Here is an 18,874-nt window from a genome sequence, read left to right on the forward strand (position 1 = left end):
AACATGCTGTTCAATAAATTGAGTGTCCAGCTGGCTAAAGGTTTAAACAGGAAAAGGACATAAGAAGATTCTGTGGTAGGTATAAGATAAACATGCTCTTGTTTATGCTTTGTTTATATTCTGGTTGTTTAGAAGTTTGAATATTTTTTTATACTAGCTTTCAGCTGTTCTTTAGAAAAACCAAACAATTAGCCCAGTCTATATGACGGCTTTGATCTTTGTTTTCATATTTGTTGTAAGAGGCTAAAAGTCTGGCAATTTGTTGTATTTCATGCTTTGTCATATCTTACCCCCTCAACACATATTATCCACAGATGGTTTGGAGGGGAGAAAAAGAAAAGGCAGAGTGCCTAAAGTTTGACATCTCCAATAAATTCCCAGGAGATTGTTTTATAAATGTCGGCATACTTGTGGTTGTTCATGCAGGTGCTTACACAGAACTTTTGGCCTTTCACCTAGCATAATTAACTTCCTTTTATTTCACAATGTTTATCATTTCTTTCCTTAACCTTTTTGTTTTTACAGAGTGCTCTTGAAGGAAAACTCAGCAAGTTGTTCAAACACCTGCTTGCCATGAGGCAAACACTGAGCTTCATACTTGCCCCAGGACAGGAGTCCTGTGAGAAAGCTCATCAGATACTACCAACTGCTTTTTATGCTAGATTGCTAAATCATGTGACTAGATGTCATCAATCTCTGGAGGAATGCTGCAGTGACTTGCTTGTTTTGACACTTATTGTACCATCTGCACCTTGGGTGAGTTACAAGTCAAGGCTTCATATTTTTAAATTCACTCATAAAATCTTGCTATTTTAGAAGGTTTCGGCAGCATTTTTCATGATTCGGTGTTATGTTTATTACTTTCAGGTGTGTATGTCCCGCATGCATCCATTGAGGCAGAGAGTTGTGTTTCTGTGCATTTCAGATAATTAAGTTGAGCAAAGGTTGATTGTAATTTAAGTTCTTTATCAGCATAAAATACTGTGCAATTATTGTCCATATTGAGCTATATAAAAGTAATTTTGCTGATAAACAAGCATGCCTGAATGTGTTTAGTGGAGGAATGTAGAAAAAAAGAAAGATCATTCTTGGAACATTACTGATCCACAAGATTAATAATGGAGTTTATCATCTCCTAGGTCAATGATGCAAAGCCAGACCCACTTAGAAATGACCAACCAGGACTATCTCTCGGCTGTTTTGCTTGGTCATCCATATGAAATAAGTTGGTGGTATCAGGCTAATTCCTGATAGATATCATAAACACTGACATTTGGCATGCTTGTGGGGCATCTTGTAGAGAAGGCAAGGTTTGAATGTGCCATGGATATTGATCTACCCTTATACCCAGGAAAAAAGGTTTTAGGAATACTGGCAGGTCATTTTGGGAAAGTCTGCACTTTGCTTGCACCTGCAATATTTAATATGTGGGTAAATATCAATCTCCAAAACTGTCAATCTGGCATTTTTCATGTTCATGAAAGTTCGTTAAAGTGAACCACAGGCCCAGGAACTGTCTAAAAATCTATGATTGTTGGACCATATACAAGTACTACTGAAGATCTGAAGATTAGCGTTGACCACAACCAGCAAACATATTTTTCAACATCTCTGTCTTTATCTATGGAACATGCTAAATGGCGAGAATTAACAATTTTAAAATGAATGTTAATTAAAATGTTTTCTAAACCCACTTCATTTTCCTAGTTTAGGCAGGGTGTTGGTGTGAGGTTATAAAAGAGATTATTGGTTCTATCACCTCAGTTACTTTCTTACTACTGTAGCAATCATTCTCATTAGCTGCTTAATAGGACAATTTAGTCTCTCTGCCTTTAAAAATATAGCTTAGAGAAGAATATACATAATGGAGTGATATAAACATGAGATTGGGATTGTTGTATTATTAACAATTTGGTGAAACTACAAATGATTAGTGTACTGTATAACTGGAAAGGCAGAATTCTCCTTTTCCCAAAGTATAAAGCTCCAGTTTTTAGTATTGCAGAGCCACCAATATATGAATCAGATTTTAAAGCTGTGATATCTTGATGTCTACAAAAGCTGTCACTAGTACAAGACAGAATTTTGTCCCTCCTGTGCCTTAGGCAGCAGCAACTTTGATGGGGAGCTGGAAGAAACTTTTCTCTGGAAGGTTGTTTTTATTTTTAAAATTGTAGCTTTTTGAAGCTGTTGAAGGGTTTGATATGTTCAGACAAATCTTGAGGGAGATGAATTAAAGATGAATGCATCCGATGAAGTGAGCTGTAGCTCACGAAAGCTTATGCTCCAATAAATTTACGGTGCCACAAGTACTCCTTTTCTTTTTGCAAATACAGACTAACACGGCTGCTACTCTGAAACATGAATTAAAGATAAATTGACATACTCATAGGCATTTGACAAATTGCAAAAGCATGTTATAAATTTGTCATTTGCCTTTTCAGCTTATCACATGGATACCCCTCCACATATAGGATTTATAGAATGTTTGTATAAATATATAATTTAGTCATAACATAGTGATCTTGTTAAGATAATTAGTTCCATGTTATTACTGCCTTCGCTGTTATGTAGCACCAAACTATTCTTTGTTTTGCTTGGCGCAGTTCAAAGCTGAACTTGATTAAAAAAGAAAAATCTGGACTCTGACTGTGTGCAACATGTATCTATAAAATCTGATTGACCCAAATACCAGATGCTTCTAGTACATAAAGGAATGTGTACACCTCTGTTTCTACTGGAGTAGGGGCTGATGCTAAGTTTGCATTGGCTTTGCACCTTCAGGCTGCTTTAAAAACATGAATATATTTCAACCAAGAATAAATAAAATGTTTTGTTGTTCTGAAGTCTAAAAGGACCATTAAAATCTTGAAATGTACATGAGTTACAACATATCCACATTCTTGGGGTTCCAACCTTAGGTGTGAGATTCAAGCTTTGGGAGATGAGTAGCAAGTGAAAATAGTTTTAGAATCCAAAAGGGAGAACTGATCATCTGACTGGAAGGGGTACAGCTCTGCTCCCCAACTGCCCTCATTGGAGAATGGTTATTGATATGGCCTTGGAGACTGGTTTAGTGGTTTTTTTTCTTATATATACATTCTTTTTATTGTGAAGAGTGATTTGTATGTGGTTTTCCACACCAGAAGGTTGTTTTGGACCATCTTATTCTAATAAGTCTTTCATGGATTTAAAATGACTTTATGTAAATACTGTAATTTTGCATAGTTCATATTATCTGTTATGATTAAAAAATATGGTTTAGGAGTAAAAAATTGCAGGATTAGGGCTATGAAACATTGAATGGATTTGAGTTCAGCAGTGTTCCCAGAGATAGTCTTGTGACTGGCCAGATCTACACTACAAACTTTTGCCAACATAACTATATCGATCAGGTATGTGATTTGTGCCTGACAGCTGTGCCAGCAAAAGCCCCTAGTGTAGGCACAGCTATACCAGCAAAACTGCACTTCTTTTGAAACAACTTATTTCATTTGACAGGACTGGAATAAAAGTGCAGTTTTGCCAGCATAAGCTGCTTCCACACTAGGAGCAGTATGGATATATGTATATCGGTAAGTATATATCAGCAAAGCACTCCAGTGTAGACCTGGTCCTTATCATGAAGTGTACATAGAGTTTCTTGTGGTAACATTCTTGGCCACCCTCTGATCCTTGGAGGGCCTGCATTCAGTTATTAGATTGAAGTTAGTTGTTTCAGGGTTTGTAATCCTGATTTTGCAGGGTGGATTGATTTAAATCAAAGCAATGTATGTACAGATCTTAATCATGTCTTGCATGTATATTTTTCAGTTACTTTCCTAAGAAAACGTTGATTCTTATTAGTTGGTAACCTTTGAAATATATTGGTTTGCAACTACATATAGCCCTTACCCGAAACGTGGAGTTTCTTTTTGCTGATGACAAGGATACACTGTTATCTATTTATTTAAGAAATTACATTGCTTAATTTACATTTATTCAGATGGTTAGTTTTTTATTTGTAATTTGTGTCAAGTTCTATTTGGATGGAAATTCAAATGCAATTAAAAGTGCACAATCAGTATTTTAATTTTTTTATTAAATAAAACTACCTTAAAAGTGCTGGATACATAAGAAAAAGTTTAACAAAGTTTATCAAAATATGTTTTGCACTTAAACTAAATTATTTATTATACAAAGGCAGTATTATTTGTAGTTAGTAAATTGATTTGATTGTTTCTGGTCATCATGTCTTTCAAGATTTTAGAACTAATAGATTACATCCTTTTTACACTTATTTTTATTTGTAGATTGGAAAACAAACTTTCCTGCTTTTTCAATTCCCAGTTGGTTTCTTAACGTTGAATGAACTGGTCATTGAACTGAACTATTTGAATAAACTGAAATAAAGAGAATATTCTCTTTGTGCCTTCAGAAGAGGCAACGGCTGCAACAAGCTGGTTTAGCACTTCAGCAAACTGATTTCAGGTGCTTAGGAAGTGACTTTCTTCAGTTCAATGGTTTAATTTTCTTTAAAACTTAACAGCAAACATGTGCTGCTTAATATTTTTTTTATTTAATTTAAATGATTTTAATATAATATATTATGTTTAGGCCTTAACATAGTGTGTCATTTTTCAAAATTAATTTTAAATGGATTTATTTAAAAAAATACACCTGTATTTAATTTAAATTTAAAAAGTCCGTTATAAATAAAAAATGCAATTTTTTTGATTAAAAATCATATATTTTTATCTATCTGTATGGGCAATTTAGATGACTAAAAGAAGCATTAAAGAATATTAGACATCTCAAATGCAAGGACTATATATAGCCCTGGAATAACTGGGTGCTTAAGGAAGTGAGAATTGTGTATTCAGTAGGGCTGAATAAGGACTCAAGAATGTGGGTTGCATTGGAACATACATGGAATATGCAAGAAAAATACTTTTTATTTGAGTAGAGTCCCTGTGGGTGCTCCACACCTGTGCATTCTGAATCAAAGATTTTTCATCAGCCCTATCTGCCAGTGCCCCAGAGGGAATGAACAGAACAGTAATCATCAAATGATCCATCCCGTCACCCATTCCCAGCTTCTGGCAAACAGAGGCTAGGGACAACATTCCTGCCCAACCTGGCTAGTCGCCATCGATGGACCTATCCTCCATGAATTTATCTAGTTCTTTTTTGAATCCTGATATGGTCTTGGCCTTCACAACATCCTCTGGCAAGGAGTTCCACAGGTTGACTGTGTGTTGTGTGAAGAAATACTTCCTTTTGTTTGTTTTAAACCTTCTGCCTATTAATTTCGTTTGGTGACTCCTAGTTCCTGTGTTATGAGAAGTAGTAAACACTTCCTTATCTACTTTCTCTACACCAGTCCTGATTTTATAGACCTAAATCATATCTCCCTTTAGCCATCTCTTTTGTAAGCTGAAAAGTCCCAGTCTGATTAATCTTATTAATTAACGATGGCTGACAAAAAGGTTGATTAGGAAGTAGTCAGGCATAACTGATCTTGATTTTCCCCCCCTCTTTACTTCCTGGTTGGTGGAGAAGTAACACTGTTCGTAAGAAATTCTGTCATAGATTGCAAAAAGAAAAGGAGTACTTGTGGCACCTTAGAGACTAACAAATGTATTTGAGCATAAGCTTTCGTGAGCTACAGCTCACTTCATCGGATGCATCTGACCTCTAGTTTCACTGGATCCAAATGGCTTGGCTCTGAATTCAGATCCACGGTCCAGTGTTGAGTCAAATATGGACAAGCAAGTTACCTTTTCACTTTGCTTACTTTCCCTGACAAAAGACATGCTATCAATTCCCCCTTATTGGCATAATTCAATAATAGACACTGGACACTGAAAGAAAGCTCTCTGAAAGCTTTGTTTCTCTCATCAACAGAAGTTAGCCCATTAAAAGATATTACCTCACCCACCTTGTATCTCTAGTATAAAGAACAAACATTTCTGGATGGTCATGTGGGAACTGCTGCAGCATCTTCACTATCCAAAGATGCCATATAGTTCCATGAACCGATCTCTAGAATGGCTTCCATGTTGAATATACCATCAGTCCATGTAGAACAGACCTCTAATCCCAACTTTGATATCCTAGGAGCTCCTTCTAATTCTAAGATCACTGTATTGGAAGGGCTTTTGCAACTGGCCAAAACTATTTGATAGAATCCAGCTATGTATCTGACTATGTTGAAAAAAACACCACAAACCCAAATTTACCAGCTACCCTATGAAGGGTTTGTGTTACACACTCACCCTGCTCCCAACTGCAGCTGTCCAATGAGCAAAAATTGGCCAGGTGCATACTGCACTAATGATCAATTGATGGAGAACGAGATAAACTGCTCTGAAAGCTAAGTAATAAGGCTACATTTTTGAATAAACAATGAGATGAGAATGCAGGAGAAATTCAATCCAATCCATACCTAAGTACTGTGTTCACATGGGGTCGAATTTCACTCCCCTTTAAACTGCAGTAAATCTGATGTTACTCCAAAAGAATGACTCCAGTGCAGAACTAATAAATGAGTGATCAGAATCAAGCCCCTGTAGTATACAGTTCAGGAAAGCAATAGCCATAGTATGGCACACAGTACACTGTAAAACTTATTTGTTTTATGGAATTTTTTAAAACTCAGATAACAACCCTTATGGCCTTATGTTGCCAGTCCATAACATAGAGCGAATATGGCAATATTTTTATTTTTGTCTATTGTTACTCTTAATTAGCATTTTAATTATATGCTGAATAAATGAATTTGAATATTGTGATTCCTATCCCAAATATTTGTATATATAATTGAAATATTCTGAATATATGTTTTGAATTTGAAATACTGTGTCGAGATTCAGTTTTATAGTTGATTAATTCTAATATCCAGCACCAAATTTGAAAAAGAGATTAATTTTTATAGTCTTCTTTGAAATTCAGGTGGCACATGCATTTTGAATTAGCACGGGAACCTCTAGCAATTTTTTTATCTATGAATCTTTGAATAGATTTGAGATATTTATTGCTTTCAAAATCTTCCTGTCTTCCAGTGCAGTATAGCATAATTCCTTCTGAAAAGAAGCAGCAGTAATAAGTTTCTGGTAATATTCTGTTAGTTTTGAAATAAATACGAGTCTATGAAGTGCTGTAGGACAAAACACACACAACCTTTCAAAGAGGAAATAAACGGATGATTGCATCCCACAAAATACCAAATATGTGCCTTATATATCTTCATTGCCCAGTATTGCCACTCATTGGCTACTAAGTCGTATTTATATCAATTACTATAATATGAGAATTATACCTTGAATGATGACTACAGAAGACGGGATTAAAAGAAAGTGTGTATGGAAGAAGTTGAACATAGTATAACTTCTGCTGCTATGGAGTTAACATTGGGTTACTCTTTACATTGGATCCAGTGATATATTACACTTTTATGAAAATTATACTCTTGTACTGACAGAGTTCAGTGAGATATTTATATGAAGTTGTTATTAAAAATGCAAAATAAGTAAAGCATCATTAAATGTTTGATATAAACTGCTAAAAGAAACTAACTTCAGTCTATATTGCCACTTCATAGATGATGGACCACTATATCTTCATCTACCCTAGACTCTTAAATTATTTCACCATTGCACAACCTGGTAGTAAAAAGGGCTAGTTCTCTGTCTATTCTAGCACTCCCATCATTGATCCAACTGGTGAAGTTGCACCAGTGGTAGTGTAAGGGTACAAGCATCTAAGACAAAAGCTTTGTGCCTAAATACAGTGTAATAGCCTGTGTACTCTGTAAGATCACTCACTGTTTTGAGATTCATGCAATACTCAGATAGTGTGGATGAGTGAACCTATTTGAATTTTGGTTACAGTTACGTGAAACCTCCTAACATTATCAAAATATATACTATATTCAATTTAATTGTTACATTTGAAATGAATAATCCAGGAAACAGTATTGAAATTTTTAGACCATTGTGACAGAAAACAGAATTTTTCAGTAATTTGCTGTATAAAAGTTTTTAAAAAGCATCTCAAGCAATTTGTACTCCCCCTGAAAGGCCACTTAAAAATGGCATTGTGTCTATAAAACTTGTATGTATCACTAAATTGAGAGCACTTTCAATAGCTGCATCTTTAGAAATTATAGATTGCCTTTGGCAAGAGTATTTTTCTCAATGACAATCTTCTGCTTTGCTCTTCTCCTTTGAAAAAATATGGGTTTATCATTTGCACCATATCAAATTGTAACTCTTTACATCTGAAAGGGTTATGAAACAAGCTATTTTGTTTTACCATTTCATTACTTTTTTCACTTGCATGGTGTTGTCTTCAGATTTCACTCCTGTGTACATTATCTGTAGGAGATTAGTGGAAAAATAAGGGGTACAACATTCTGATGGAAAAGAGATCTAAAGTTAGACTATGAATTAAGATTGAGCTTTGGTTTTTTTTACTAATTATTTCTCTGTTTTTAACCAGCATTGAAACATGCTAATCATCATAAACATGAACAGTTAATCATATAAAGGATATGAACATGATATATGAAATCTGAATACAAATTTCTTTTTAATGACATATTGAAATGACATAATGAAAATTTCCTAGATTTTAAATGACAATGAAGAAGGGGATAAATGCTTTTAATCCTCTACTTTGTAACAGCATTTGCTTGACTTCACAGGGATCCGATGTAAAATAGCTTTGCTGAAAAATAAGTCTAAATTAATTTTCGTACTACTTTATTCTTTCTCTGTTTAGGCAATAGATTATAATAGTTGTGGTCACACTATTTTTATATGTACAGAATAATTCTCATGAAAACTAATTAACTATGGGACAACCAGATGATGTGCTATAGGTAGTTCATTTTCAAGACAGCTATTTCATATATTCCTGTCTGCACATTTTTTGTCTTCAGTTTATGTAATCCTTCTGTGAAAAATGAGAACAAAGACAGATCATTTTATTTTCAGCAGCAAATAAAACATCTTGGAATTGAACATTTTCCAGTAAACCAAAATAAATCTGAACACATTGCCACATTGTCTCCCCATCATATTAATGTTCTCTTTTTAATCTTTGTTTGTTATAGAGGCAAAGTTAGCAGCTCCTTAGTTAAAGTTGCACTGAGATTTGCATTTAAAACAGCATTGGAGTCTCTTTCACACTTCAGTCACTGATTTTAGTTCCATAATTTAGCACACTGACTCTTCAGAGCACAATTTAATTTTCAATGTTATTTGTTTTAGTAAAATATTTGCTAACTTTTCCAGCAGAAACATTTTAAAAATGATTCCTCTGTGAACATTTTTCCTGAGAGTCCTCATGGGTTTTTATATACTCACTTTCATAACATCTCAGACATAGGCCACTTTTGAAAATTTTCAGTTAAATGCAAAACCTGTCATTCTCCTGATTCGTCAAAACCATAATGACAAGCAGAATGAAGTGCCATGATTTAACATTTACTTATGTTTTCTGATGCTGCTCAGCTTGCTCCCCTTCTCCAAGTCCCCACTCCCACTCTTACAGCAGCAGCATCTTCCCTTGGACAGTCAGGTTAGACAGAAAGGAGCCCAGGTCCCCAACCCATGTAAATCTTCACTCACTAGCCTGCATTTTACCCCATCTCAGCTCTGACACTGAACCAGTGTTTGCATCCGTTTTGCTAACTAGCTATTCTGAATGCAGAGTGCTCATATAAAACCTGATTCTGCAAGGTGCTTAGGCTCCTGTGTAACTTTAAAAATATGAATAGCCTCACTGAAATTCACTGAGTATCTTGATTATTTAGTTCTTATGGCTACAGTTGCCAACCCTCCAGGATTGCCCTGGAGTCTCCAGGAATTAAAGATTAATATTTAATTAAAGAGTATGTCATGTGATGAAACCTCCAGGAATATATCAGACCAACACTGGCAACCCTAGCCATAGCCAAAGTTGCATCATGAGCCCATTGTTCCAAATGCCCATTCCCTCTGTTTCATTTATACTTCCTCAGGGCTCCTCCCAACAGGTAAGGTTTGGCAGTAGGAATCCCAGTCTTTTTCTTTAGAAGACTGCTCCTTTCTGGAAAACTATAGGGGTATGTCTACACAGCAGCTGCTTGAACTAACATGCTAAAAATATCAGTGTCAATTTTGTAGCATGGGTGGTGGCTTGGGCTAACCAGTTAAGTGTGGATCCAGGGGCTTGGGTGGGCTTGGACTCTCAAGTAGTTAGGCTAATCTACTGCACCTGTTGCAATGTCTTCACTGCTATTTATAGTGTATTAGCTTGAGCAGAGCTAGCGCGAGTCTGTCTACCTGGGCTTCGAGGCACGCTTCCAGAAGCAAATTAGATGTGCTCTAGAAGGCTTGTCAGATACAGAATTTACCTTTGCTTTGGAGTTGCATCCTTTACCTTTCAGATCAATGGGGCTACAAGTCTACCTATCTGGCAACCCACTCATTGCTTCCTGTGACTGTTGAGGGCTGGGACACGCATCAAAGGCTAGGCAAAGGGTCAGTCTAATTAAACTGATAAACACAGCTTCAAGTTTCTCTGACAGATTTGTTAAGGTTCAACAGAGCAGCAATTCTCTCTAGAGAGTTACAAAATTTTTCTCAGATGTGGATGTACCTCCGTGCATGTCCAAGCTGTGCTTGCCAGCTATATTCCCCCCCAAGTCTCCATTTCAGCCTGCCCCATCAGTGCCCTGTTGCTATAAGGAGCTTCAAGATGGTGGGAAGGGCAGATAGAGATGTGAAGACTTTTAGGCAACTTTGGCTGACAAACCTAGCTTCCACCTGCACAGTGGAGACGTATGTTGTATTTGGTGAAATTACAGTGCTACAGGTAGCCAGAGAGGTTTGCTTCATAAATCTCATCAGACCAGGCCTCCTGCTGCTGAACCTTATTGTTTGGCAGCAGAAGTGGGAGGGAATGGAGACCGAGAAAAACAAAGATATGGTCTGGATATGGCCTATGGAGTAGAGTGTTTCCTATTCTTAAGGCTGCATTTAACAATTTACACTGAAGTGTGCAAAGCAGCAAGAATGAAAAAAGAGATGTATTTGGGAGATGTTTTAGGGGGACAAATGAAAAGCTCTAAAAACAGCCTGAAGCTGATCCGGAATATAATTATCAGTATCGTTAGAATGAGAGATCTTAGAAGCACATAAGACACAATAGCTATTTATCAAAAGTTCCTTTATTAACAAATCCACTAAGCAGATAAACAATCTCACACACACTGAAATATAGAAAGAGAGTGCAAAGTGGAGTGCAAATAAGGCTTATGTCTAACATCACTCTCCTCTATCTTCTCCTGCTGCGGGACCCTGGAGTGTTACCTATTTTCTGCCTCTTCATCATCTTCATCACCATCATCACCAGGGTTGTCATCCAAGCATTTTCCAGGCATTCCCCCCAGCACACAGGCTGGGCAACACCTTTTATCATGCGTTATGCTTACGCCTATTAAGGCTCATACATATACATAAGTATTCCAGCTCCTTTTTTCTTATTTATACTTCAGTACCCCACTAATGTAAGGATGCCTCATTTTTCATTAATTCTTTTTTTTTATTCATTAACATTTATATCAAATAGTTATCATAGCAACTTGTGGTCAAGCTAAAATTACCCAAGGTGTTACTATTGGTCATCTTGCAATATGAACTGATACATTGCAATGTATTTTCCAAAACATCAGCAATTAACGCATCTTTTATTTTAATCTTGCAATTTACAGATATAGGGTCATTGCTCAGGGAACTCGCTGAATATCTTACAGGCCTGAGGCCTGAAGGCCTTGTGTTACAATAATAGTTAATACTTATATTTTATCTCTATATCCTAAATATACTTTATATTTCACCTCTATATCCTAAATGCACTTTATCTTCAATTCTTGGCTACACAGTACTGCTTGAGAGTTGCCTGAGTGGAATTCACGTGGTCCACAACCACTCAAATCAAAAACAATTACTTACCTGTTCTGTAATTGGTGTTCTTTGAGATGTGGGTGCAGACATGTATTCCATTACCCTACCCTCAGTCTCCTCTCGGTCAGAGACTCAAGCCATCTGCTCCAGTGCATAAGAACTGAATGCACTGAATGAAGGGGGGCGGTTGAAGTGGTGCCACCCTTATATTGCCTCTGGAGGGTCCAAGAGAAGGAGTAGGGCAAGAGCATAGCCCGCAACAGGTACTGCTGAGGAAAAGACGTCTCTGATTCCGGTCGCCATCTGAGTGAAATGCACGTCTGCACCCACATCTGGAAGAACAACAGTTACAGAGCAGGTAAACAACTTTTTTTTTTCTTTTGGGGCTTTATCAGGGTCATCTAGCAAATCAATCAACTTAGATATTGAGCCTTTAGGAAATCTCCCATTCATCTCTGCTATATAATTCACAGGCAATATCTTTTACCACATTTAATGCAGTGGGTGAATTTATTATTTAACATTTATATTGCAGTAGCACTGATAGGTTAATCAAGCCAGGGCCCCATTGTGCTCGATGCTGTACAAACATAGAAATTTACTATCCCTACCTCAGTCTGCTCAGAGAATCTATTCTAAATGAGTCACTCTCAATTGCAACTGTGAATGTCCAAAATATGCATTGTTTACTAATGATCTGACAGATATGATACTGGGTTAAAAAAAACTAGGTGTGTAAACTGTGTACACAATTATGGTTACTACCGGACATATCCTGCATGCTTATTTTATCTGGTAATATTAAAAGATTTCTAGTAATCCGTTTTAGTCACACATCTTCTCAAGTTAGCTGACTGATATTTATATGGAAGTCATTAGACTGTCTAATGTACCCCTTTCAATTTTCCTGATCTAGCCAAAGTCCCAAGTATAACTAGTTTTCTTTATATGTATATGGATAACTGGCCCAGCCTCACACTGCTAAATGTATCAGGATAACAGCATCATTTATTTCCGAAAAAATAAAATGTGAAATGAGGATGTGTTTGTAAATGCCCTACTTAATTTTCAGAATAAACTGTTTTTGGTTTGCATTTATCTGCAAATTTGTTACGGGCCATGTGAACTTGGAAAAGATGAAAACTAATGTTTAAATTTAACAAATTAGCTCATTTATGTCATACATATTTGCTGATATTCATTTTATATTTACAATGATTCAGTTTATAGTTATTATTAATACTAATTATATGAATTATTAATCATCATACATTTATAGGAAAAGACCCATGGGACAGATCCTGTGCTGTAGGGTGGCCACTTAGCATTGGTCTCACACTTGTCCTAAAGTTGACTTAGCTGGCCATGGAAGTTCACTTCTTAGACCACCACTATAGTATGCAAAGGCTGTTTGGCTGTGGTGGCGGAAGAGTCCAGGGCTTCCACAGGCTTCACGTATCCTTGGCTGCCTGCTAAATTAAGCCTGTTCTAGATCATGCTGGGGCACCAGCATAAGGATCAGGGGAGCATAAAAGTGGCTTTTAGCCACCTTTGCAGAGACCCCCTCCTTACCCACATCTGAATTTTTCTGCTTTTCTCAATTGTAGCCAATGATCTAAGTCTCAGACTAGAGCCCAATGTCGGCAAAATGCTGACACCTCAACAAAGAAATGATTTGTTTGTTTTTGTTTTGGTATTTTCCTCAGTTTTGACAAACTTCAACAAACTTATTTGTTAAAGTATTGACATTTTCAAATAAAAGCTTCTGAATAAAGTCTGTAGTTTATATAGAGGTTAGACAAGTGGGACCATTGTATAGTAATATTCTCTTCAAAATAACCTATTTTTCTTCCTGTATTTAACAGTTTTGCAATGATTTGGCAATGATTCATTTTCAGCAGATGACATGAAAAAGAAACATTAGATATTGTGGGGTCAAAATTTCACCATGAGATTGAACAGCTAATTTGTGCCATGATCAGACAAATTAGTTTGTATCTAATTGATATAAAACTAAATAGTTAATCTGAATGCTTTGTGACGGGGCAAGGCCAGATGGCTATAGAACGGTAGTGGGAGATAGATATATTAGCTCCAAGCTAAACAAATCCCTGGTACCAGGATAAGTGAAATGGCAGCTGCTCCAGGTCAATTAAGACACCTAAGGCCAATTAAGAACTTTCCAGAAGTCAGGGAGAAGGCTAGCTTGATTGGGACACCTGAAGCCAATGAGGGGCTGGCTGAAACTAGTTAAAAGCCTCCCAGTTGGTCAGATGGGTGTGCATGTCAGGAGTTGTGGGAGGAAGTTGCGCTGTTGGAGAGGCTGAGTAGTATACACCATACTGGGAGACAAAAGAGACTGTGCAAGGAAGGATAACTTTTCCTCACCTCCCTCGCTGGCTTATGATGAAAATGGCTCAGTAGACTGTGACCCTTGTCTCTAGAGAGAGAGAAGGGTTACATGCAAGGTCACAGTGAGCCTCTGAGGCTAGCGAAATCCACCAGGAAACGCGGGACCCACGGAGGTACGGACAGAGCTTTGTCACAGCTTGTAATCAACAGAGATGAGAACAATATGTTAGTTATCAAGATAATAGGCAAACATAATGTTTTTTGAATAGCTGAAATTATTCCTTAAGTTTTCCCAAATATAGTCGGATGTGTTTTTCATTCTTTGATATGTTGTCATGCACCACATAATTTTATCAGAAATATAACTTTCATTAATCCCATAAAGAATTTGCAAAATTGGCAAGACCGGGTATTGAATGCGTGAGTATTTTGTCTTCATTTCTGTCCAAACATACAGAAGGATATTTCTTTTAAACAACTAAAGATTGCTGTGTAAACAAAATTTGAGGATGAAAAGTTGTACTAAAAAGAAGGGTTTGATGGTTGGAGTGTGATTTTGTGTGTGTGTGTGTGTTCATTGAAGTTAGTGGAATTATTTTGACCTTACACAACATAACTGAGTATAACTTGAACCAGTACATGTTACAGTCCCTCCATAACTCTTCAGGAGCCTATGACACTTTATTTAATCTAATATCCTCCTTTGGAAAAAAAGGATCTTTTTGAAATCTTTCATGACTTCAAAGTGAAGGCAGCTCTAGACTCCTACAAAACTGATGGCTGTTGGGAGGAAAGCTAAATACCGCATTCTCACTGAGCTGGTGAGGCCTTGTGGACAGTTTATGCAAGCCTCTTATTAAAAGAGGCAATCATTGGCCCCACGAAAGAGAAACTCATTTTTCATTTTTTTTAAAAGCTCTTTTGCAAAGATAGCCTTGAAAACAGATGGGAACAGTTCACTGGGGTTGAAAGGAAGCAGCTGGGTTTTACTTCTACAGCAGGAGGTTGGGAAGGAAACTTAAAGTTCAGCCCCAGTTCTCTTTCTGCCCCCCCAACCCCCCAACAAGTCCATTTTGGGTTATAGCCCAAAGAAACTTATCTTCTCCAAAAACTTCAGGTTGTGCCCATGTATAGTTGTGTATGTAAATATGCAGTTCAGTGGTCCAAAAAAAATATTGCAAGCCCACTAATAATAAGCAGCTAGCTCTGCTTATTAAATTTTTCATTTTCATCCTCTTTTGAAGCTATGACTGAGCTACTGGCTTTTCATTCAGGCATGTGCTGCATCAAGAGTGAATACTCATTTATAGGTTTGAATATTTATTTATAAGCTTTACTATTATAGTCATAACCATAGTATCTGACAGCCTTACAGTCACTTAACTAAATTATCCTCAAAACATCCCTGTGAGGTAAGGAAGTACTTTTATTTCCATTTTACAGATGAGGAACAGAAAGGTTAAGTTACTTGCTCTGGGGCACACAGGAAGTCTGTAGTAGAGTCTGAAATAGAATGCTGAACCAATGGCTTAACTAAAAAAAACATGCTTCTCAATGCCTGGTGTAGTTATGGCAGCTGTTGCAAGAGGAGCTCCTGCACTAGTGTTCGTGGGTCACATCACTTAGTCCCTAAACCCTAGCCATAAAAAACCTACTCCCTAATATGACCCATTCTCCTACCTAAATGAGATTGCCAGCAGTCAGGGGACACACACCATTCAAGAACTAAGAAAATCCATTCTTCAACTTGACCACCCAGTGAAGCAATAGAAGAGACCTACTCCACACCCAATCAGTCAGCCTGAGGCTACATATAACTGCCTTGCTGTGAGGAATGTTCACGAGGTGTAGGAGTGGGAAAGCATGGTGAGTTGGGAATCACTTAACCAAGGATGGAGGGAACAGATGGCTTGAAGGGAAGAGGATAAAGAGTGTGGAACTGATTATTTTTTATGATTGGTGGAAATGCTCATGTTTTAGGCTATGTCTACACGAGAGAGCTTACAGCAACACAGCTGTACCAATGCAGGTGTGCCACTGTAAGTTCTCTCGCGTAGCTGCTCTATGCTGATGGGAGAGAGCTGTTCTGTGGACATAATTAAACCACCCCCAAGGAGTGGTGGTAATTATGTTAGTGGGAGAAGCTCTTCTGCCAACATAGTGCTGTGCACACTACCACTTAAACTGGTGAAAGTTATGTCACTTCAGGGTATGTTTTTTCACACCCCTGAGCAACACAAGTTTTGTTGACAAAAGTGGTTGTGTACACATGGCCTTGACTTTCTCTTATCTTTAAACCACACTCACTCCAAACCCTCTGAACTACAATGAATAACTATATAACATGGGGCTTCTGGCTCCTGTTTGACTTGAGTGGGGGAAATTTAGGCAATAGGCAGATGGTCTCAAAAGTAATTATTCAAAATGTAATTCATTCGATTACGTTAGATTTCTCTCCCTCTACTTTCGAGTTTTCTATAGCATCCATCGTTATAGCATTTAAGACCTTCCCAGGTAAATCAGGTTTGCATGACAATATGCCTGCTTAACTTCATTGAGTTGCTGTCCCCCTTCCCTGTCCCTGGAATGGAGGCTTTTCTTGGGATTTTTTTTTAATTGAATTCTTTCTCTTCTTTTCCTTCCCCATTAATCTGGTCATAGTGGGTAAGCTTTGACAAAGAGCAGAGATTTGCAACATGATCTTTCAGGAAAGATGTGGACAAATTGGAGAAAGTCCAGAGAAGAGCATCAAAAATGATTAAAGGTCTAGAAAACATGACATATAAGGGAAGATTGAAAACATTGGGATTGTTTAATCTGGAAAAGAGAAGACTGAGAGGGGACATGAGAACAGTTTTCAAGTACATAAAAGGTGGTTACAAGGAGGAGGGAGAAAAAATCTCCTCTTAACTTCTGTGGATCGGACAGGAAGCAATGGGCTTAAATTGCAACAAAGGAGGTTTAGGTTGGACATTAGGAAAGAATTCCTAACTATCAGGATGGTTAAACACTGGAATAAATTGCCTAGGAATAAATTGCTTATAAATTGAATAAGTTGTAGAGTCTCCATCACTGGAGATTTTTAAGAGCAGGTTAGACAAACACCTGTCAGGAATGGTCTAGATCGGTGGTTCTCAACCTTTTTTTTTTTTTTTTGCGGACCACTTGGAAATTGCTGAGGGTCTTGGTGGATCTTTTCAAATCTTGTTTGTACCATTAGCTAACTATCATAAAGTGCTTTATAAAAATATAATAATTAACTTTTTTGTTCTACAAATAAAAGCACACAACTCATATTTTAATATCAGTAGTCTTACTTTTCTAATGCGATGAATTTTCCCCTGTCTCTGCCGCTGCGGCAGCTCCCGAGCTGGGACTGAGAAGGAGGGGGGTCTCTCCCTTTTTCCCCTGCTGCGGCAGCCCCTGAGCTGGGACTACAATGAGGGGGGTATCTCCCCCACCACAGCAACCACAGAGATGAGACTGGGAAGGAAGGCTGTCTCTCCCCGACAGCCACAGCCCTAGAGCTGGGGAAAGTTGCCTCTTTCTCTGGCTGCTGCAGCCCTGCACATCCCAAATTCCCCCACCCCATCTTCTCAACCCACTGCCCCCTCCCACCTACCCCCAATTTCCCCCAGGGCCACCACCTCACCTTACATGTGCGTCTTCTCCAGGGTCCAGGCACCTAATTAGTGGAGCCTTGCCTGAGCGGTTCCACTAATTAGGTGGGTGGCCCTTCGTTCTCTCATGTATGGCCGCCCAGGCACGCACCTTAGAGGGAATTATCCACGGGACCACCTGAATCGAGCTCACAGACCACAGTTTGAGAACCTCTGGTCTAGATAATACTTAGTTGTGCCATGAGTGAAGGGGCCTGGACTAGATGACCTCTCGAGGTCTATAATTCTATGATATGAATGTGGTCAGAGTCTGGTTTAATATAGCCACACTTAAAACTTTTGAACAAAGAATAATTTGTTTCCTGCTTTCAGTTGTTTCATTCTGATATTTGTAAACTGCATTGACTCACAGGAGTTTTTGACACGGGGATACAGTTGCTGGTGTAGAGCCATTGATGGCCTGAAGATCAGTGCTAAGGTCAGGAACTGCCAGTGGAAACAATGGCCAAAATAGTGAAGGCATAGGAGAACAGAGGTGATATGCTCATGGAGACCTTATTTCACTGAGGAGGCAGGCAGAGAAGTAATTTTAGCTGGTCCAAAAGCTCAGGGCTGCAGTATCCTTTGTGGCTTCAGTGCACCCCTTACAGGGGGGATTACCAAGTGATACATGTGTAACCCACGCACCTCCTGGGTGTGGTATTCTGTCCCATCTAGTGGCACCAAGATCACTTAGAGAGAATAATGAGTCTGCTCTACAGCCTTAGCTAAGAGCCAGTTGGCTTTTAGCTCATAGAGTAGAGTCTCATGCCTTTAGCTCCAGAGGTCCCAGGTTCAATCCTGCCCGCTGATGACCATGGTCTGTCAGTGTTACACATGCAATGGCTTTCCCTGTCTTCGGCACCCATGAAAGCACAGTGAGATGCATGGAGACCCCAAGAGTCTCTGCTCTGAAGCATGTAAAAGTCT

General features: G+C 38.0%; 1 protein-coding gene across 6 annotated transcripts in view; it reads left to right on the forward strand.

The window, feature by feature from the left end:
- Positions 1–18,874, forward strand: part of LOC119855598 — a 155,242-nt gene that overhangs the window by 97,835 nt on the left and 38,533 nt on the right. For all 6 annotated transcript variants that reach the window (XM_043515340.1, XM_038401937.2, XM_043515343.1 and 3 more), the window contains one exon: positions 526–756. In XM_043515340.1, the coding sequence (XP_043371275.1) occupies positions 526–756 (231 nt within the window). The remainder of the gene's footprint in view (positions 1–525; positions 757–18,874) is intronic.

This window comes from Dermochelys coriacea, chromosome 5, assembly GCF_009764565.3.
Source record: "Dermochelys coriacea isolate rDerCor1 chromosome 5, rDerCor1.pri.v4, whole genome shotgun sequence".
Taxonomy (NCBI): domain Eukaryota; kingdom Metazoa; phylum Chordata; order Testudines; family Dermochelyidae; genus Dermochelys; species Dermochelys coriacea.